This window comes from Dermacentor variabilis, unplaced genomic scaffold, assembly GCF_050947875.1.
Source record: "Dermacentor variabilis isolate Ectoservices unplaced genomic scaffold, ASM5094787v1 scaffold_19, whole genome shotgun sequence".
NCBI lineage: Eukaryota > Metazoa > Arthropoda > Arachnida > Ixodida > Ixodidae > Dermacentor > Dermacentor variabilis.
Window position 1 is genome coordinate 1445231 of NW_027460357.1, and position 23225 is coordinate 1468455.

General features: G+C 46.1%; 1 protein-coding gene across 4 annotated transcripts in view; it reads left to right on the plus strand.

Moving 5' to 3' along the window:
* The window catches only part of LOC142568471 (solute carrier family 53 member 1), a 345150-nt gene that overhangs the window by 126480 nt on the left and 195445 nt on the right, over window positions 1–23225 (plus strand). For all 4 annotated transcript variants that reach the window (XM_075678397.1, XM_075678395.1, XM_075678398.1 and 1 more), the window contains exons 5-6: window positions 2171–2272; window positions 22988–23068. In XM_075678397.1, the coding sequence (XP_075534512.1) occupies window positions 2171–2272; window positions 22988–23068 (183 nt within the window). The remainder of the gene's footprint in view (window positions 1–2170; window positions 2273–22987; window positions 23069–23225) is intronic.

The window sequence follows — 23225 nt, forward strand, 5'->3', positions numbered from 1 at the left end:
ACTATCTCACCCGCTTCGCTGAAACTAAAGCTCTGCCAAAAAGGTAGCGCAGCCAAAGTGGCGAAATTGTTCATCGAGAACATCCTGCTGCAACCTGGCGCCACAGAAGTCATCATGGACAGGGGAACGGCCTTTACAGCGGAGCTCACCCAAACCATTCTGCAATACCGTCAGACAAGGTACAGGAGGACAACTGCCTACCACCCACAGACAAATGGCCTTACGGAGTGCCTGAATAAGACACTCGTCAACATGCTAGCAATGTACGTCGACGTCGAACACAAGACCTGGAATGCCGTCCTGCTGTACGTAACCTTCGCTTACAACACGGTGGTGCAAGAAACAACACAGATCACTCCGTTCAAGCTGGTTTACGGCAGGAACTCGACGACGACTCTCGACACCATGCTGCCACATGTCACCGACGAAGAGAATGTCGATGTCGCCACCTATCTCCAGCGCACCGAAGAAGCCCAACAGCTCGCCCGCCTACGGATCAAGAACCAGCAGCGTACCGACAGCCGACACTACAGCCTTCAAAGACACTACGTCGAGTACCAGCTCGGTGTCCCTGTTTGGGTTCAGATCCCGATACGCCGATGATGACTTAGTGAGAAACTATTGCGGCGCTGTTTCGGACCCTACAAGGTCATCTGACGTATTGGTGCACTGGACTATGAGGTCGTGCTAGATGGCATTTCGCATTCACAGCGGTGCCACACACGATCTTAAGTGATCCACGTAGTGCATCTTAAGCCCTTTTATGCATCCTGACGAACTCTCTTATTTTGTTGTTGTCTTTGCTTCGAGTGCTTCTTTATTACTTTTGTTTGTTTGCAGCATCTGGTCGATGGTTTTTAAGAGGGGGGTATTGACACGTGTACTTGTCTTTATCGGGCGACACGTTTCACCGCCTAACAAATGTTGCCGCACAGCGCAAGATGAGCCTGCGTGTATCAGAAGTTTCTGGAATGTTATCGATGGTTCCATCCACTGTCTGTGACCGAACCTTGTGTAATCTGATTGCATGTGTGCGCGACATGAATAATGTAGAACTTTGTGGAAGACATGCGGGTCCCAGCGATTACTCTGGAACATTCGACGACTGATGTATAAAAGCTGACGCGCTTGACGCGCTCATCAGATTTTGACGATCGCCGACTGTGTTCGGCGTTGTCGCCGTTCTTTAAGTAGCCTGTTTTTGTGGACACAGGTTCGCCCAATAAAAGTTAATTTCGTCTTTCACAGTATTGCTACTGTGTTCTTGATACGTCACTCCACATGACTATATATATATATATATATATATATTTTGAAGGCCCCTCGCCTTCGCTCAGGGGGGTCGCGAGCCACGACCAGCGCGACAAAGGACCAGTGGCGCAAAGAAAAGAAACTGCTTTAATTTACGATATAATGAAGCATTAACAAGAAGGTGGCAGGTCTTGTGAAACTTAATAAGAGGTACAAATTGAAGGTCGTTCAGGTCTACACCCCTACATCCAGTCATGATAACCAGGAAATCAAAAGCTTCTATGAAGACGTGCAATCGGCGATGGGTAAAGCCAAACAAAATGCACGCAAAGCAAAGCAAAACGACACTCACTTCTGTGCATCTAGAAAGTATGCTTTTTATTCTGTACACCTAGGGAAACAAGAGCACCCTCTGCTCAATTTCTTGTGTTTTAAGCTTTTAATGACTGCTTTACACATAATGGGGCACCAGTGGGTGTCAAATTAACTGAAGTGTCGTACTTTCGTGTTCAAACTAAACAAGATTTTTTTTATAGCAATGTACGCTTTCTCATAAAGGCTTGTTTAATTTAGGTGAACAGTTGAATAAATTGAGGTCCAATTGATGGGTGTCGACTGTACACGGACTCCTCTTGTAGCTTATTTTTCTGCAACATTCCTGGTTTTTTAAACAACTGTGAGTAATGTATCTAAGATTGCTGACATTTTGGTGGGCTGTTTTGAAATGTAAAACATGATGAGGGACAGTTTGATAATGCACACAGTGCAGGCATGTAAAACAATGTTCGGGCTATGCATATGTTATCAACAGTGTATAACCTACTAGCCTCTGTAGCTGCTTTGTGGTAGTTCTGTCTGTGAGCAGTGTTACTATGTTGCACCTAAGTGCTGTTTCAGTGCTCCTCTTGTGTTACCGCAGCTCTTGGGGACGAACCTAGGTGCCCAATGGCGCCAAGGCAACGTGGAGGCAGCACCGTTTTACACCAACAAAGACATCGATCGGCTCATTCAAGAGACAGAGGTGTGTGGCTGCTTGTTTTGTTCCATGTTTTTCTAAAGCCTGAGCTTAAAGGGACACTAAAGGTTACTATTAAGTCAACGTGGACTGTTGAAATACCATCCCAGAAACCTCGAAACGCTTGTTTCGTGCCAAGGAGAGATTTATTTTAAGAGAAAATGCGTTCTGAAGCATCCGCGTACCTCTAGTGCAGTTCAAATCGCCCGCCCTCCGATCGAGGAGTACTGACATCATGGTCTCATAGTGACATTACGCCATCGGTGAGTAGAACGGCGTCCGCAGACGGCGCTACGGCTTTTCTGCGCAAAGCGCAAACGCGCGGCTGGAAACAGAGCCAAGACAGAGCCGACAGCAGAATGAAAGCGGGAGTATGGTGGCTAGCGGAAGGAGAAACGCGCGATCATAAGCTGGTACTTCATTCTATGACGCAAACTTCGACGCTCGTCGCAATGGACCCTGAAAACGACAGATTGGCTCGCGATGGGGGGCTCACGACGAGTGCTGACGAGCGCCACCTGCTGCTGAGGGCTCGCGCTGCTGGCGTCGTTGCGTACTACGACGGCGGCATCGACACCGGCTCTCCGGTGCGGGAAAGCAACGAGGGCTTCCTACGACATCACAGGGACGTGGCATTCTCACTGCTTGTTCCAAATGAAAGTTTCGCGAGCCAGCAGAACCCTCACAGCACGACGCGATAACGAAACTACTGAAACTCCAAAGTGTGCGCGGCGCAGAGTCGAGCGCGCAGAGTCGAGTGCGCAGAGTCGAGCATTAAACGAAACCTTTCGACCACCCATATTACTGAAGGGTAACGTCAAAATGTTATTTTTTCTTAGAATCGAATAGACGTAGACATGTAGCATTTTTTTCCGTCTTATAATCGAATGAAATGATATTTTTAATACGAGTAGTTGAGTATTAGTAACACAAATTATGAGGAGTGCTTTCGTCATCGGGCTAGTACCGGAATGTCGCTGGGGGTCTCAAATCGTGTCATGCATTTACCTCAATTTCTCGGTTACTAAAGCTCTGTTCGTGATTATATTGACGCCTTAGACGTTCTGGAACATTGCTCTACCACATTAACTTGAGTTTCTGGTAACCTTTAGTGTCCCTTTAAGTGTGTGTGGGACTCGCTTGCAGCACTCTGGAGGGGCGAGATCAGGCCAGGGATTCTCTGAATGGCAAACTTTGCCAAAGGATCTTACTTTTTGCAGACAGAAAGCTTCTTAATTTGGAATTCACATACATGAAATCCAAAGTAAAAGAGTACAGTGTGAATTTTGAAGTGAAACACGAGAGTAAAGAGTGTCATATACATGACACCTGCAGTTAATAGGTTGATCTGCATCTACTGCCATGGCTATGAGAGAGAGAGGTAGCAGAAGTTCTTACTTTGACAAAACAAGAAAGCTTGAACAAAAAACAAGAAAACTTTACACATTTAAATAAGCAGCTGCATTTGCAAACCTGTAGTGAACAACTTACCATTGTGGCTCGGTTCGTTTGTAGTCCTTAAATAATTATTCAATATTGCTTCCTGCATTGTCCACATGCTATGTTGCTTTTCAGTCTAGACACAAAGCCATAATGTGCTCTCTTGCAACAGAACTGCTTGTTGGCCTAGTTGGTGCTTGCTAAAAGACGTTTTTTTGCTGCAATTTTTTGCCGCCCTTGTTGTCTTTATGTGTCTTCCTTTTGTGAGTGTTCAATTGCGGCAAAAAAACGTCTTTTAGTGCTCTCTTGTCTCCATCATGTGGCACCTATCATTAAACGATCACACTCTAGAATCGATGATGCTTGCAAGCCCAAGCAGGGCTGCTTAAAGACACCTCTGTCAAAATTTTGGCATCGGACATCGTCTTCATGCTCGCCTCCATAGTTCAGAGGCATAAAGACTAGCAGTTATGAGAGATATGAAAGCGTTCCGTCTCCTGACATCAGCTCCTGGCCTGAACTAATGTTGGCTCTCAAGCAGCAAGAATTGTTCCTATAGGCATTCCCAGTGTTCACTCAAGTCGGTGGACCATTTGTAAAAATATTCTGTGCATGTGTGAGAAAACTATTTTCTACAGCAAGTACTTTTAGCCACGGACTGGCCGAAAGGAAATCGCAGTTTTTCCCAAAGGGCAAAGCATTCATTGTGATAGCAAATTTCTAGACAGCTATACAAAGTAAGGTTAGTAGATATATCAGCTGAATAAACTGCTGTAAACATTTGCTTGCTAACTAAATTAACAGGCATGTTGTCGTGTGCACACAGGCTAGCGAACGTATGTCGCTTGATGGCCATGGACGCTCGATGTCGGAGCGCTGACATGATGAAGAGCTGTGGAAGCGGCGAGTGAATTCCCTTTTGTGATGCCTCTTGCTTCAACGCTAACTAGGCACGCGAGAACACAGTGCACACGAAGCCATCAACTATCTCAGATGGCCTATCCTTTGAAGCCTCAGGTGTCCCTCAGGGTAGCGTTCTAGGACCTTTATTGTTTTTAATATATAATGATGAAATTACCAGCATAATCACTGAACCTGTAGAAATAAAATCATTCGCTGATGATTGTGGGCTGTTTGGTGAAGTAACCGGCCGCGGTAATCAGATAACCCTGAACAATAACCTTCAAAATCTTCTTTCTTGGTGCAGGCGCTGGAATATGGAACTAAATGCTAACAAGTCAGTGTACATGAAAATAACTAAAAAATTAAATAGTCTATCTTTTCCTTATGCCCTAGGATCTGAACTGCTAAATGAGGTGAGGGAATACAAATATCTTGGCATCACAATAACAAATAGCCTAAACTGAAACACACACATTACTAACGTAAATGACTCAGCCTTTCGTAAACTTTGTCCTCGTCATATACTAAAACAAGCTCCCGCTGAAACTAAACTTTTAGCCTACACATCACTAATAAGACCGAAACTCTAGCAAGGTATAGGACCCTTACACCAAAACTAACATTGATGCACTAGAAAGAATTCAGCATAAAGCAGTCAGATTTATTTTTTCAAAGTACTGCATGACTGATTCCCCGACAACACTAATAAAACATGGTATCCAAACACTGCAAATGAAAAGAAAAATCCAGCGGTTAAAATTTTCTTTTCTTCTTAAAAGTAACCTTCTTTTCCTCACTCCCGAGCCTTTTGTAATGCCAATGGTGGCATGCCGAACACGGCATCGTCACGCTGACTCTTTAACTCCCTATTGCCAGAACTAACATCTTTAAATATTCTTTTTTCTCACACACCATTACGGATGGGAACAATTGATACCTCAGTCACTACTAACCAGTATTGGTTCCATTGACCATCTAAATTATTGACATTGTGGGATGTCATGTCTGCCGAAGGACGAATCCCAACAAAAAAAAAAAGTACCGATTCTTTATTCGACTAACGATGGCAGAGGACGGGCATACCAACGCTACTTTCGTCCCAGTAGCGGAAGGTAGAAAGCAGGTCTTTCTCAGCCAGGCAGCCTGTTTTTATAGCCACCATCGGTGACGCATACCTCGGGTGATGTGGCGGTGGCGCTATGTTTTATCGACCAAGCAGTCCAACGTGCAGCTGTGTTATGCTGGGCCAAATGATAAGAAGACGGAGGGTGCTGCGCGGAGTGTGTCACCACATCACCCGTCCGCGGAGTGGAGAGCCGTCAGGGCTTGTAAAAATCTGGGCAGCGTACCCGACGTCCGCTGCGTGTAGTGACAGAAGCAGGCTGCGATATCGGCAGTTGTGGATGGACGTCTGTGGATGCACTGGTATTCCCTGGTTCGGCGGAATTGGTGTAGGCTGGCTTCAGCCGGTCGATAGAGACGCGGACGGCGTTCCCTTTAATGCGCAGGGCGAAGGTTTTGTCGTCGCGACGGACAACTGGGTAGGGTCTGCTGTAAGGTGGCTGTAAAGGCTGGTGGACGGTGTCATTGCGGAGTAAAGTGTGCAAGCACGTTGCCAGATCCTTGAAGACGAAGGGGGCGGTCTTACAGTGGTGAGCTGCAGGTGACGGGCGGAGGGCAGCGATGGTGTGTCGGAGCGAGGTGATGAAATCGGTGGGATCTGACGTCGCGGTGGTGGATGGCGCTGCAGGAAGAAATTCGCCTGGGAGATGGAGGGGTTCCCCGTAGACGAGCTCTGCGGGTGTAGCCTGAATGTCTGGCTTGAAGGTGGCGCGAAGACCTAGGGTGACGGCTGGGATGGCTTCAGACCAGGTTGAGTCCGGGTGGCACATGATGGCTGCTTTAAACTGTCGGTGGAAACGCTCGATCATACCGTTGGGGCATGGGTGGTAGCTGGTGGTCCGTGAGCGTTTGAACCCGATGGTCAGCCCAAGCAGCCGGAAAAGGTGCGATTCGAACTGTCGTCCTTGGTCGGTGGTGACGCGGTGAGGGGGCCCGAAGCGGGCAATCCAGCCGGCGAAGAAGGCCGAGGCGACGTCTTCTGCAGTGATTCCCTCGAAGGGCCATGCCTCAGGCCATCGGGTGTACCGATCGATGGCGGTGAGGCAGTAGCGATAGCGTCCAGCTGGAGGCAAGGGCCCTATGATATCAAGGTGGACGTGTTGAAACCGACCAGAGGTCTGGGGGAATGCGTCGAGTGGTGAAGTGAAGCCTGGTGACTTTAGCGCGCTGGCATTGAATGCAGGAGTGCGCCCAGGTGCGGCAATCCCGCTTCATGGAGGGCCAGACATGGCGGTCGGCCATGAGGCGTGCAGAGGTGCGTATGCCAGGATGGCTGAGGTTATGTAGCTGGTTAAAGAGGCCGCGGCGATGGGAAAGGGGCACGTAAGGCCTGCTTCGTGCTGTTTAAATGTCGCAGTAGATAGTCGTTGTTGATTCAGGTATGGGGACTTGCTGCAGCTGTAGCGAGGACCCGCCCTTAAGAAGCTCCTGCAGTTCGGCATCCGTAGTCTGAGCCTTGGCGAGGACATCAGCTGTTATCTGCAAAGGGCTAATAGCTGCCACACGTGAAAGCGCGTCGGTGACCACGTTGTCCTTCCCGCTGACATGTTGGATGTTGGTGGTAAACTGGGCAATGAACGAGAGCTGGTTCTGCTGGACCGGCGGGAGCGGCGCCGAGGAAACGGCGAAGGTCTTTAGCAGTGGTTGGTTGAGTGTAATTTTGCATGTCTGAGATGCGTTGAGGTAAGGGTCGAGTTTCCTCTGATGAAACTTCATGGCCGAGGAATTTGACGACTGAAGCGCCGAGCGTGCTCTTTGGGACATTGACGAGTAGGCCGTGGTCATCGAGGCGTTGGAAAAGCAGACGATGGTGCCTGTGGTGTTCGTCGGTGTTGCGGGAAAAGACCAATATGTCGTCAAGGTAGACGAAGCAGAAGCCGAGGCCGTGGACGACTTCGTCGATGAAGCGTTGAAAGGTTTGTCCGGCGTTCCTCAGGCCAAAGCTCATGAAGGGAAACTCGAACAAGCCGAAAGGAGTAATGATAGCAGTTTTCGGGAAGTCGTCTGGGTTGACGGGTATCTGTGTGTAGGCTTTGACCAAGTCTAGCACGGAGAAAACGTGGCAGCCAGAAATGCAATGGGCGAAGTCCTGTACATGGTGAACGGGGTACCTGTCCGGAATGGTGTGGGCGTTGAGGGCACGGTAGTCCCCACAGGGCCGCCAGCCTTCGGTCTTCTTCGGGACGAGGTGAAGTGGCGAGGCCCATGGGCCGTCGGAGGGGCGGGCGATTCCCTCCCGGAGCATGGCTTTGAACTCTGCTTTGGCTATGCGCATGCGGTCCGGGGCAAGGTGACGGGCGCGACAGAAAACCGGAAGGCCTGGGGTGGTCCGGATGTAGTGCACAGTGGTGTGTTGCACATCACGTGGTAACCCGCTGGGGCGGGTCAAACAGGGAAATTCGGCGAGGATGGCGTGGTACGGTGAATTATGTTCTACACTGAGCACCTTGATGCTTGGCTGGTGGGTAGTCGTTCGCTGTCCTAGCGCGGAATGTCCCGTTGTCGCGTCGATGAGACGGTCGTGGCGGCAGTCCGGAAGGAGGTTGTAATGCGGCAAAAAGTGAGCCGATGATTGGCTCGGTGACGTCGGCGATGACAAAATTCCCATGAAGGTCACGGCGTAGGTTTTTAAGCTGGACGTGTAGGCGGAGCGCGCCGTAAGTTTTGATTGTGGACCGGTTTGCCGTGCTGAGCTCGAAAGACGTAGAAGGATGGGGACCTTGCAGATGGGCTCGCGGGTAGCAGCAAATGTCGGAACCGCTGTCGACAAAAAACCGCTGCTTCGTAATTTGGTCGGTGACGAATATGCGACGACCTCCAGGTTGGTGTTTCCCTGATTTCTAGCGGAGCAGGGTGGTCGACATTGTCGTGCTCTGTCCCCGAAGCGTCGATGGTAGTAGCATCGGTCATCGTCACCAGGCTGCTGTGACGGGGCAGTGTTCTGGCCACGGCTTTGCGAGTGGCACGTCAGCAAGTGTTGATCCAGTCGTCCTTGAATGGAGCTGAGCTGTCGGTTGATATCGTCTATACGGAGCACAAGTTCCATGGTGTTCAGCGGTGCGGCGACAGCCTGAACGGTGGGTGACAACGGCGGCACGGAGACCTTGATGACACGATCAGCGATCCCGGCAAGTTGGTTGAGAGGTAGCGTAAGATGGGAGCCTGCAGAATTCCCTGGACGTGCGGTGGAAGTCGTTGAAGCCAAAGAGTTCGCAGTAACGAATCCTAGACTTCCATGTTGCCCGCGAGAGCACGCATGTGGCGGAGGAGCTGCGAAGGCTTGCGCTCGGCAAGTTCTGTGGACTGAAGTTGTCTCACCTGCTGGCCTTCCAAGAGTGACACGCGGCGAATGAGGTCAGTCTTGAGGTGTTCGTAAAGGTTGGCCGTTGGTGGGTTGGCAAGGACATCCTGGACCTCGTTGGCGTAGCGGGCATCGAGGTGGGCGACGACATAGTCGTAGCGGGTCCGGTCTTGCGTGATGTGCTCGAGGGAGAACTGGGCCTCGACTTGGGCGAACCATACCTCGGGCAAGTCGGCCCAAAACGGCGGAAGCTTTACAGCGACACGCCACACACCGTGCGGGGCAGCGTGCGGGATGCCATCTGCCGGGGTTGTGACGTCCTCGGCGGAGCCGGCAGAATGCTGCTGCACGGAACCATTGAGCTGGTCATGCCGTTCCTGAAGCTGTTGCTCTTGCTTCTGGATCACCTCTTGCTGCGTGTGAAGCTGTCTGTTGAGAAGTTCCAGCTGTTGTTGAAGGGCGTCTTGTTAGTCCATGGCGATGCGTTGTTGTTCGTTGTCCGGGTCACCAGATGTGGGATGTCATGTCTGCCGAAGGACGAATCCCAACATAAAATTGTAACGATTCTTTATTCGACTAACGATGGCAGCGGACGGGCATACCAACGCTACTTTCGTCCCAGTAGCGGAAGGTAGAAAGCGGTCTTTCTCAGCCAGGCAGCCTGTTTTTATAGCCACCGTCGGTGACGCATACCTCGGGTGACGTGGCGGTGGCGCTATGTTTTATCCACCAAGCAGTCCAGCGTGCAGCTGTGTTATGCTGGGCCAGATGATAAGAAGACGGAGAGTCTCAGAAATATGCGCGGAGTGTGTCGCCACAACATCATTGCTCTCTTGTGAATTGATCAACAAATGATTTTTGTGTTATTGTTCTTTTACTTCACTTAAACTGTATTAATGATTCATCTCTACATATGTTCTTCGCTTTATTTGTTTTGGGAATTCCTTCATTACATGATCAAGTGTTCTTTCCCTGCTTTGTACTCGCATCTGATGGACTGGATTGGTATTCTGCGCACTGTTCATTTACGTCTGCTAATGTTATTATCTTTCATTATCATTCGTATGCCGCTCCTGCTTTTGCCACGCCAAGGCCTGCAGTATTGTATAAATAAATAAATAAATAAATAAGCCATAGCAAATTGCCTCAAAGATAGGCACGCATGGCTGCATTCAGCCACCGCAGCTGATGTAGAAGAGGACATGGACACTGTGACAGCACGTACCCGAGCACATCAGGGTTGGACTCTCCTGCATGAAGCCGTGTGTGGCTTAACTGTGTCTCAGGAAAGGGTGATCCTGGGGGTTGAGCTGATGCCGGGTGTTCAGACCTTTAAGGCCCCTCAGCGGAGGCAACACAACTCATTGATCTCTGCTGGGTCAGTCTGGAAGCCTCAAGACTGACCCACCTGACGGAAATTGGCTGTTGCCTTTTCCTGTCCTCCTCTTCAATGTTAGTCTTTCTCTCTAGTTTTAAATCTTTGCTGTGTTCTGCTCACGTCCTTATACTTCTGACTTTCTGGGCAGCAAGGGTTAACCTTGTGTAATATATCCAGTCTTGGGTATATATATATATAATGTTATAGCAGCAATGCATGGCTGGTGTCTGCAGGTATTCTTCCAACCTAGTAGCAAACGTATGTTGGGCTCAATGGTGGGTGGCTACCATCGCTGCCAAATTTTCCAAGGCTTTCATGGCAAACACTTTCCTTCCGTTCAAGATCGCTCCTTAAAAAGAGAGTGCAACGAAGCAACTTCTCTGAAGTAAAACGAAAACACCTTCTCAATGTACCATGTCCTTCGCAGGGAAGGCAACCCAACTGTAAGAAAAGTAGTATCTAAATGCCTAGCAAACATGATTAGACCTAGCTAAGAAGCCTCAAACATGGCAAGCGGAGCCCTCTTCCTCTAACTGATAAAGAAAAATCAAGTCAAAAAGCTCGCTGAACTCGCCAGTATCAGTGACATTAATGTAACAATCTTTCCACATCACTTGCTCAAGACAAGTGGAAAGTAATATCAGAAGATTTCCTGAACCTCAGTGACGAAGTGCTCCTTGAATGATTCCAAGGGCAAAACGTTATTAAGGTATAAACAATAACACTCTGGCAAAATGACCAAGAGATCCTCGCGACACATGTGATGCTCACTTTTAGTACCAGTGCTCTGCCCAGTTCACTTGACGCAGGATATTTGAAAATCAATGTCAGGCTATACATACTGAACCTGAGGCAGTAGTTCAAGTGCCAGAGGTTCAGGCATGCATCACAATCGGGCATAGGCAAAGAAACGCGCGAAGTGTAATGCCAATGACCATCCTTCTGACGCCTGCAATGCTCCTGCACAATGTGTCAATAGCAAGGGAGACCATCCTGCTTACAGAGCGGCCTTTGCTGGAAGAGAGAAAGAGAATTCATCGCAATCACTTTAGAAGAAAAAATCTCATTCTATGAAGCCAGGAAAAGGCTAGCGCACTTACCACAAGTAAACCATGCCTGTGCGGCATGGCAGGGGCCAGCGCCATACTGGTTTCAGGGGTGTACAGGATCCAGGCATGGTGTGCCAGTAGAGATTCCACCCGCTCCCTTGGTGGCAGCAGCCAGTGCTGCTCCATTAACATCAAAGACGGGCCTGTAGACCGCAGTGTCACAGGGCCTGAAGCTGAACAGAACTCCACGGCCTGTGACGCGTGTCTCGACGCCTGGCTCTTGATCATCTAGGGCTTTGGAGAAGGCGGTGGAGGTCAACCCGAAAACCCCAGCGTGATCGATACCAAAATATCTATGCTCCCTGGAGCATGCCAAGAAGGGCAATCTTGTAACTGCACCGAAAAAGGAACTGGTAACCTGAATAGTTAGTGCTCTTGAAAATAGTACAACTCCTTTGGAACATGTCACCTACAACTTTTGAGCTCGTGCACGTAAATTAACATTCTCAATTTCACCACTTTGGCTTGCAGCGCCGCGAAACGGCGCTTCTGTGTGCAATGCCAAGAGCGCATGCGCGAGGAATCACTAGACTTTTCTTCGTGAGCTTCAGAGTGAATAAAAGTTCAGTTGTTGTTTGGGACGCGTGGTTGTTTATACTCGCTCAGCTCAGCCTTGTAGCGCGTTCCAACATTGCTGACCCGGACGCGATAAGCAGCCACTGGGGTTGAGCATCAACGTCGCTATGACTTCGACATCGACGACGGACTCCACGACTACAACGTCCACGATGGACACTACGCCAACAGTCTCTTCAGCCGACGGTAAGCTGCCCCCCTTTTGGACTGCGGACCCCACACTCTGGTTTATTCAAGTAGAAGCGCAGTTCGCAGCACAATGCATCACTGCAGACCTTACCAAATACCACTATGTCATAAGCATTCTCCCGCTGCCCATAGCCAGTGAAATACGGGATCTTTTGCTCAACCCGCCTGCTGAAAAAGCATATGCAATGCTAAAGGAAAACCTCATCCGCCGTGTCACGCCCCCTGAGTCGCAGTGACTTCAGCAATTGCTTTGCGACATGGACCTCGGTGACCATACTCCCAGTCTGCTGTTGCGGCGTATGCAACTATCATTATTATCATCATCATCAGCCTGCTGGTTACACCCACTGCAGGGCAAAGGCCTCTCCCATACTTCTCCAACTACCCCAGTCATGTGCTAATTGTGGCCATGTTGTCCCTGCAAACTTTTTAATCTCATCCGCCCACCTAACTTTCTGCCGCCCCCTGCTACGCTTCCCTTCCTTTGCAATCCAGTCCGTAACCCTTAATGACCATCGGTTATCGTCCCTCCTCATTACATGTCCTACCCATATCCATTTCTCTTTCTTGATTTCAACTAAGAAGTCATTAACTCACGTTTGTTCCCTCACCCAATCTGCTCTTTTCTTATCCTTCAGGTTACACCTCTCATTCTTTTTTCCATAGCTCGTTGCGCCATCCTCAATTTAAGTAGAACCCTTTTCCTAAGCCTCCAGGTTTCTGCCCTGTACGTGAGTACTGGTAAGACGCAACTGTTATACACTTTTCTCTTGAGGGATAATGGCAACCTTCTGTTCATGATCTGATAATGCCTGCCAAACGCACCCCAGCCCATTCTTATTCTTCTGATGATTTCAGTCTCATGATACGGATCCACGGTCACTACCTGCCTTAAGTAGATGTATTCCCTTACCACTTCCAGTGCCTCGCTACCTATCGTAAACTGCTGTTCTCTTCCGAGACTGTTAAACATTACTTTAGTTTTCTGCAGATTAATTTTTAGACCCACTCTTCTGCTTTGCCTCTCCAGGTCAGTGAGCATGCATTGCAGTTGGTCCCCTGAGTTACTAAGCAAGGCAATATCATCAGTGAATCGCAAGTTACTAAGATATTCTCCATTAATTCTTATCCCCAATTCTTCCCAATCCAGGTCTCTGAATACCTCCTGTAAACACGCTGTGAATAGCATTGGAGAGATCGTATCTCCCTGCCTGACGCCTTTCTTTATTGGGATTTTGTTGCTTCCTTTATGGAGGACTACAGTGGCTGTGGAGCCACTATAGATATCTTTCAGTATTTTTACATACGGCTCGTCTACACCCTGATTCCGCAATGCCTCCATGACTGCTGAGGTTTCGACTGAATCAAACGCTTTCTCGTAATCAATGAAAGCTATATATAAACAGGGTGTCTACCAACCGGGAAAACCGGGAATTCTCAGGGATTTTGAGTAGTCTGGAAAAACTCAGGGAATTTGTCCCTCTATCAGGGAAAATTCGCTGTAATTTTATTGAAAGGGTCGAAAGTCGCGGTAAAGCTGGCTCGAGCAAAACAGGAATCGTAATGAATCGTCTTTGACGGCCTGTCATCGGCTGGAGGAGTTGCCAGTGTACAGTCAGCGACCGACTTTCCGGATTCCCGATAATTCGGACGGCTTCGCGGCACCACCACCACGTACACCATAGAGTCAATGTATCAGAACGTCTGAAATTTTGTACGCAAGAACTCTTCGCTGTCCGATTTACCGGACGTTTTGCCATGACCGCAGGTCCGAAATGGCATTAATAAAAGCCACCACTGCTGCAATTTTGATTATCTCGCCGCCTGAAACCGGCGCTCTCGCACGCAGATCTGCTGGCAGCCGTAGCCACCGCTGCAGCAACGCTAGGCCTAGCTGCTTCGATGTTCGCTATGAAGCTTCTTGTCGTTGGGTGCAGTGTGTTTTACTGAAGGAATTCGCTGTTTTCAGCAATGGCACTGAATCCGCCTTTGCGGTCATCGCGATTGGCTTAGAAGCTTGGAAAGCACGGTGCAATGCATAATGCTGGTTCCCGAAAGTCAGCTTCGCCTTCGTACAGGAATGTGGCTTGGTGAAGCATATGCAAAAATATTGCAGTGAAGCGTAACAAGCGTGGGAAGGGGCTATTGCCACGGGACACAGTATGTATTCCTTAATTATACACGCGTACACCCCGTATTTCCTGTCACAGCACGAGCACCGATATGCCTGATACGTGTACCGACAGGCCTTCAGAGCGTTTTCAAATGTGCCTGTGTCGGCTTGAGCCCTTAAGGGCAGTAAATGACATGCATTTATTTTTTTTCCAACTGGCCGATTTTTCGGACGTTTTTGCGGTCCATAAGGAGTTCGAAAACTAGGACGTGGACTGTGCAACTGACCAAGAAGATGCCTCAAATGGTCCGTGGGGCATACGAGTGACGGAAGGGGTGCAAGAACAGAAAGGTCCTACGCATTGAGGAATGAACGGGAAAGGAAGCATGCTGCCGCCGTTTTGAAGGAGCTTGAGCTCAAAAAACAAAGTGTTGGCTGATGCCGAGATGCAAGTGTCCCTCATCCAAACCAAAATAAACTCTTTGAAGCAGTGAAACACAACAATGAGGCGTCGTGCGCAGGCTGAGAGTATGTCAGGACAGTTGCGGTAGACTTACGAGCTGTTGAGAATGAATCTCAATTGTGACAAAGTTCAGACCTCATACCACTGAGCTTACTATCAGTTGATAGAAATAGCTCATATTCGAAAATATTTCCTTTTGTATGGATCTCCATTTTTATTCGTATTTGAGAATGTCCGACTCGATTTGCAATTTTTTTTCAAAGACATTTTATTTGCTGTGCATTTTACTAACCCCTTCATTCTATTCTCTTCTTGAATAACATGAACACTTCTCCTTAGTATTCAAATTGAATTAAGTAGTTTTTTAAATTTTTTTTATATGCTTACTAGAGAGTGAGCGCATCGGGCAATATGGTTTCATTTCCCGATTTCTAGTTCAACGGGCCCCTTTCTTGCTACAGCTCGTGACTCGAATGCTACTGTTTCGCTCATTGCGGCAACCCTGTGCAAAGCCCGTGCCTTGGCATTCTGTGCTCGCTGCAAGATCATCCTACTGAAAGTAGGTTCCCTCTTTGGTGGATTCATTCCCTCATCCAGACATTCCAGCAGAATCTGCAAGATTCTCAAATCCGAGTTGCACAGGCAGGCTCAACTCTACTGCCAGCTGCTCTCTACTCAGCTAAAGGTTTGTACGGAACCTTCTTCGCTGGGCCCGACACTGCGAAAATTTCTACGCTTCGCTGACCAGAAAACTGAGTGCTTGTGGCAGTGCCAGTTGCGTGAACTTCGCGGTCGTTGTTCCGAGAGAAGACCGACTCCTGGAAACACTGTTCACTCGCCGAAAAACTTGGACCTACCAGAACACATCCACAACATTTTGTCATTGGGACCTAAGTTCGCGGTAGAATCTACTAACCACCAGAAGAGATGCTGTCAATGGTGAGGCAGATTTTCCAGTTCACGGCAGAAAAGGGTGTTTCGCACGTTATTTCTGAAGGTGCGGGGGCCATATCCCACTCTAGACAGTAACTTCCGAAGGTTTATTTGAGACGTTTAGCTAACTATCTGCGTGACAATTCGATTTGAGTGTTACCGGCACATAAAGAAGGTGGGTTCTGTGTACTCTCGGAAGGGAATTTTCATGCAAGAGCTGGTCAGTCAATTTCCACCGTTTTTAAGTGACAGGATACAGTGTCCTTAAGTAAGGTAAAATCTAAGGCTAAGAAACTTTGCAGAGAATGTAACTAGGACAAAACGTTGAAAAACATTGCCAGCAGCAAACGAGATCACCTAGAGGTGTTTTTTAACACAAAAATGCACAAACCTGACATCCCATTGAGGGTTATTGTTTCAGAAAAGGGCACATGGCAGAAGTATGTCGTGCTGTTTCTGCAAGCCAAGCTAGCCGTTTTATCCGTGAATGACCCATTCTTTAATACGCAACTCCGATGAAGTGATTGACTTTTTGAAGGACAACTCTGATCGACGCTTCCAAGTCTTCTCCGTTGATGTGAATGACCTGTACTATCCTATTCCTCACAATGACCTGCTGTCAGCTATTTCGCACATAATTGATGAATTTGGTGTCACCCGTTTTCAGAATAATGCTGGGCTGTCTAGTAACCAATTTTTAGAACTGTTGAGCTTTTATTTGTCATCAACATTCATTACATGGAATGACACCATCTATTTGCAGAAAAACGTAGTATGCATCGGTTCATGCATTGCCCCACTCCTCAGTGATTTATTTCTAGCTCGCCTAGATGTCGCCATGTCAGCGAACCTTAATCAGACTAATGTTTGTAAAATATTTCGTTATGTGGGCAATTTTTTGTTTTGTGTTCAGTGTTCTCTGGCTGACCTTGAGACTGAGGTTGCCATGGTGGTGCCAATAGTCAATGAATGCCTTGCGCCTCTTGATGTTACTCACGAGCTCCCATCGATCCGGTTTTTGGATCTGCACTTAGCTTGTTCAGATATTCACACGTGTTGGTACTATGAACCTTGTGCTAACAAACCACTTCTTCCATTTCATTCTGCTCATTCTAAGTTTGTCAAGAGAGGCATTGGTAACCTTTGCATAAATAATGCTTTGAAAAAGTCGTGCCATTATACCGTTTTGTCTAGCTTTGCCTCTCAGTGCGAACGGCTTTCGCAGGCTGGTCATCCTGTGTCAGTGTCTGTAGCAGAACGAATTCTAAGAGAGTTTAGAAAAGACAACCAGCACGAAGATAATCCTACAACTACTCGGGGTAGGACAGGCATCACTCCTTATATTCACACCATCTCACACAATCTTAAGAAAATCGCCAAACAAGCGAATATTCGTGTAGTGTTTTCTGCCCCTAGCAAGCTTATAAGGACTTGCAAGCTCACTAATCCGAATAAGGAGGCTCCTCCTAGCTGTGATAAGAATCATGAAAAGAAGTTCGTTAATTGCACACATTGTTGTTTGTTTTTCATTCAAGTGCGGAAAACGTTACGTCGGCCAAACTGGCCGATGTCTGAATAATAGGCTGCACAAACATGGTTACAATGCTAAAAATTGTATTACAGCTGGGGGGTTTCTCGCGCAGCACTGCAAAATGTGTGGTTGCAAACCTGTTTTAGAGGAATGCGTCATTCTAGGTCGTAGTCATAATCAGCCCACAAGAGAAATCATCGAAGCAAAGGCTATCATAGGTCTGGGCCATGCATGTGTAAGCTCACCTTCATTATCCTTATCAAGCAATGAATTGGCGTATCTGAGACTGCCGCCACAGGCTGTCTGAATATGTGTTTTCACATGGTTACTTTCGGTTTTGTTGCTTGGTTTTGTGTAATCTCTTTATGTCACATGGTTCGCTGAGTGTATATAAGTAGCCTTCTGTGTCACAAAATAAACCGCCAGTTGAAAGTTAGTGCTAACTCTGTTCTCTGTTCCTTTTCATTACCCCTTCCACCTTCCTTTTTGCTCTTTCTGAGCTGCGCTACGAGCCTAAGAAAGACATTCATATACATTGAAGGCTCTACATCTGAAATACGAGTGTCAACGCCTGCTAGGGGATATTTTACACATGGTAATTTCAAACAAATACGGGAGGTCATTTCTGCCAGGTAATAAAGCAGCAGGTAGATGCACATCCATGGCAGCGTACAAAGGCATAACCAATGTAACATTTCTATACAAAGATAATATCCGAGCGTTTCGGAAGGCCTTAATGACAAAATGGCAACACGAATGGGACTGTTGTGCAAACAACAAGCTACATAACAATAATAATAATAATATGGTGATATTTATTTCCCATCAATACAGAGGTTGATGGAAAGTGTGAGACTAAAAGCGAGGAATGCTTGACGAAGGTCTCGCACCTTTTACAGCAAGCAACAGCAGGGAATGTCATACATTTACGTTCATATTTACAGATAACTTATCTCAAATAGAAACAATTACTGAAATACATTTCGAGGCATTTAATTTTGCCTCGTACATATTATACAAACCTTCAAAAAGAAAAAAAATACATATAAATTAATTTCGCAAGCCTTCAGCAAGAGGTGAAAAAGAAATAAGAATGAAAAATAGTCCCAGCTGATAGTGGAACAGTAACTCTGCAAGTATATTGGGAGTGGTAACATGTTTATGTAGAGAAACATTGTCAATGATCGAAGTTAAGAAGCTGTTCCTGTTATGCGACGACCAATAATGTAACTGTGTAGATGCACATTTGAAATGTTCTTAAGGGAAATGTTCAAGTTATGCAGTTCATTTAAAAGGGCCCTGAGCCACTTTTTATCGAAGTGGAGAAAGGCATTTGTAGTGAAGATAGGCTATTTCAGAACCACTTTGCTGCAAAAAGTACTTCAATGCGTTCAGCAGAAGCGGAGTTATCGGCAATCAAACACGGCCTCAGTCGTGCTCTCCTTCCTTCTCCGATGCCTTGCACTGCAAAGGCTACGGCAGAGATGTCACCGTGGCGCGCAGTTCAAATTTCCGATTTGGTGCCTATGCCGCGCTAAACGTAAGCCAAACGTGGCTGTCCTCAGAGAGCCGCAGTGCGCTTAGCCACTGGACTCTCGTGGTGGCACCTCGCGGCGGCTGCGGTGTAGCCGAGCGCAGTGACCAATAACAGACGCGTATTGAAGTGTGCTTTATGACGAAATAGAGCACACAGAAAAGAGTGAGGATCATGGAGTTTTTGAAACAAGAGCGTTTGAGAAAAGGGTGACTTCGCGCTCCACTTACAAGCTCCACGGACCGCGTACGACAGCAGAACTTGGCCGAGATGTTCACAACAGCATATGCTGCCCGCGGACTATGTTATTTCACCAAGCCCGAGGGGTGCTTCAGGGCCCCTTTAAAAGCGTGGGTAACTGGAACCTGATCATGTCGTAGCCATAATTTGTCCGTACAGTAGGCAATGCCCAGGCTGTCATCTGTCGGAGTGGATACGGAGATTTGAAATGACATGAAGACGCTAATTTTGATGTAAACTCAACCAATTGTTTTTTTCTTCTCATAATTGTGCAATGACTTGTAAGCAAATAAATTTAATGTATCTATGATTTTCTGTTCTTAAAACAGGTGTCTGGTCGTATGTCCATGAGGTATATCATACACAATATGAAGAATTCTTTTTTGTAGGGCCAATATCTGTTTTAAGTTTGTAGTGGTGGTGGTCACCCACACTAATGGACAGTAATTTAGATAAGAGCAGAGTAGGGAATCGTACAGAAGCAACTTCACTTTATGCGGCAGGGCATACCTGTGCCGTGTTCAGAACCTATAACCTTGAGAGACTTTCATGGCAATATGATTTATCTGTCTGTCCTACAACATTTGTTCTGAAAGTACACTCCCAGTGATTTAAAAGACTACAATTTCTATAATTTCTCGCTTGTACAATAGGTTAAAAGTAAGGTCACATTTTTTTTGTGTGTGTGTGAAAACAGACTGCCTCAGAATTGTTAACAGTAATATTGAGCACATTTGTGTCACACCATGCTTCCAGTTATTTGAGAAATGTATTCGCCTGTACTGCCAAGTTAATAAAGCTATCGCCTTCAAAGAGTATAGTAGTATCGTCCGCATATATTATGATACGAGCATTACTATCAATGGTAACCAGATCATTAATATAGATATTAAAAAGCAATGGTCCGAGGATACTGCCTTGTGGCACACCACAATTCACAGCTTGCATAGGTGACTTAAATTTGTCCATTGAAACAAACTGTTTTCGGAAAAAAAGGTATGATTTAACTAGTTGCAGAGCATGACCTCTTATTCTGTACAGCTCTAGCTTAATAGTATGCCATGATCTATTCTCTCAAGTGCTTTTGTGAAGTCAAGAAAAATCCCTAACACAATGTTCTTGTTTTCAAAGTTTCCTAAGATGAATTCTTTTTGGTGCAGAAGTGCAAGCTCTGTTGACTGATTGCTCCTGAATCCATACTGACATGACTTAACTTAAAAATTGTAACAGCGCAAACCATACTGACAGTCAGTAATAATACTATATTTGCATAAAAAATTTTCAATTTGTTTAAGAAGTGGCTTTTCAAGTATGCTTATTAGTCTATAATTCCCGAATTCACTTCTACTGTTTTTATAGACAACAGTGATTTTTCCAATCTGCATGTCTGAAGGAAAAGTGGCCGTTTGTATTCATAGGTTATATATGTGCTCAAGGGGATAGTCAACAATGTCAATGACATGTTTAATTGGTTTTATCTGTAGACCATTAGCGTCACAAGACGTGCTATTAGATAAGAAAGAGAACGTTGTAATAACTTCGTTTTGGCAAACTGGCTTGAGAAAGACTGTGGACGGATATTTATCAATATGAATATTGGTTACGTCTCTGCAGTGGGAGATACCTTGAGTACAAAATTTGTTAAATTCATTGGCTAAATCCTCGCCCACATACTCACGGCCATTGTGCACGATCCTATCTACCAGTATATTGCTGGAGTTGCCTCCATCAAGTGTCCTGAGTTTCCTCCATAGTCTGCCAGGTCGGTCGCAAGTTTAATCAAGATATTTCTCATAATATTGTACTCTTGCTTTACATGTATCACTGTTCAGCTTATTTCTGTATCTTCTGAAGCGAGTATTTTCTCTAAAGCGTCGATGTCCCTAGAGGCAATTAAGGAAGCTCGGAAGAAATCCATGACTTCCTTACTCTCCTGGACTTCCGTTTCTTTTGCAAATAAAAGTGACGTTTATATTTTAACCAAAATTTTTTGCAGAAACAGTCGGTATGCATTTTCTGCGTTTTCTTTGAAGGGGACAATTCCAATCTTCATTAGATATCTGTGTGCAAAAATTTTCTAAAGCAGTTTGTGTGATTGCCTGAACATGCATATCATACCTTCTACATTTACGAACTGTTTTAAAAAACAGGTATGTTCCCATGTGGTCACTCAAGTCACAGCATGTAACTCCACTATGTGTTATTGAAATATCAATATTCGTTATAAACAAATCAATTTAGGTCTCTGATGTCAGAGTAATTCGCGTTGGGTGTTGTGTAAGAATGTTAAAATCAAAACATTTGAGCAATAAATCAAAGTTATTGCTATTTTGTGTGCTGGACAGCATGTCTATATTAAACTCGCCACTTAAAATGGCATCATAGTAGCTTTTTGATGCAAATAAAAGATAACACTCGAGAAATTCAAGAAATAGACTCATACTTTTATTGGGTGGCCTGTAAAACACTGATAATACTTTGTTTTTGGCTACCACTGAAACAACTTCGTCATCAGACATGTAGCAGAAGTCTGGCAAGATTTCGCAACTGGTTTTTTCATTGACAAGCATACATACATCTCCACCGCGGCCGACAACATGGTTTACATTGAAAGCTGAAAGCAATCATTATTCAGCCATGACTCTGATATCATGATGACGTCATAAGAGAAGCCAAAGCTTTGCAGTAACACAAACTCCTCCAGTTTGTTATTTATAGACTGTGCATCATTTATAGACTGTGCATTTATGTGAAAGCATTTCAAAGAACCATGATTAATCCACTCAGATGATACAACTTTGTGTAGGTCATGAAGTAGTGTGTAGATAGAAGAATCCATAATAAAAGACCAATTTTATACAAAGAATACATCACATTATTAAACCTGTACTACTTGGCAAGTGAAAGTCATGTAATCACCGGGAACGGTTCATTGAAGTAGTTTTATGCCGACTAAGGATTGGGCACACACACCTCACACACAAATTTTTACTTAGAGAATAAGACTACCAACATACGAGAAGCGCCAAGAACCACTAACAGTTATGCACATTTTACTGACATGCACACATATTGAAACACACAGACAAAAACTTTTTCACAATTTATATGACTTGCACATACGTTTACACCCTGCTTTAGTTTTAGGAGATGGCACACTAGTGCCATTACCTGATGTGCTTAAATTTCTAAACAGCACCGGCTTTTTACATAAGCTATAGGTTAACACAGCTTTTGCTGTCTAAATTTTATTTTATAACACATTGTGTTTGGTGCAGCATAGCCTTACTCACTTTTATGCTACTAAACCCCATTCAACTAACTATAGAAATTTCGCATTGAGGCATAGAAACAGCAGAATGGCTGATGTGACAGCGTGTTTTGATTTCAGTCGATGCAAATTACCATCACATTAGCATGTAAAGTATGACTTTTGATCGTACTGCAGTGCAGGGAACATACCTTACCAAGTTATTGACAGGGTGCTGATGCCCTGGGTTATTTATGGACTCCAAGTGTAGCAGTGAGCCAGTTCCATGGATGAGAGGTTGCCGTAGCATGACCTGGCTGCTTCTGTGGCCACTGAGTTTTCTTGAGTGATATAGATTCGCCAAAGGAGGCATCCCTAATTTCTATTCGCTGTTCCGGCTGCTACCATTACTCGGCATAGCCGCATTACCCAAGCCGTGGTCAGCACTCAAAGTGGAAATGGCCTGCAAAAATGATTGGACAGTCCTTTGTATCTCATGCTCCTCTCCTTTGTGGAAAGGCGGAGTGAATTTCGACTCGCTGCTGTGGGGAGTGTAGTATTTTCCTCTACCCCCTCGTAGTCAGTGAGTGTACCCTCCCAACCCAAAGTTGTCTTCACTACTACTGCTGTTCATTGCAGAGCTTGGTGACCTCCATGCTGGAAGGCGGCGACCGACAAAAGGCCATGAAGCGGTTACGAGTACCTCCGCTTGGTGATCAGGTGAGGCTTCTGTCATGGCTTCTCTAAGTTGTCATGAATTGTGTGTTTCTTATTAAGGCAGCCCAATTTTGTTAAAACGATCTGGAACGAGCAGCAGGGGAAATTTTTCTGAGCATATTAGCGTTTATCTCTCAGCAGCTTAAAATTTTGCCTTTTC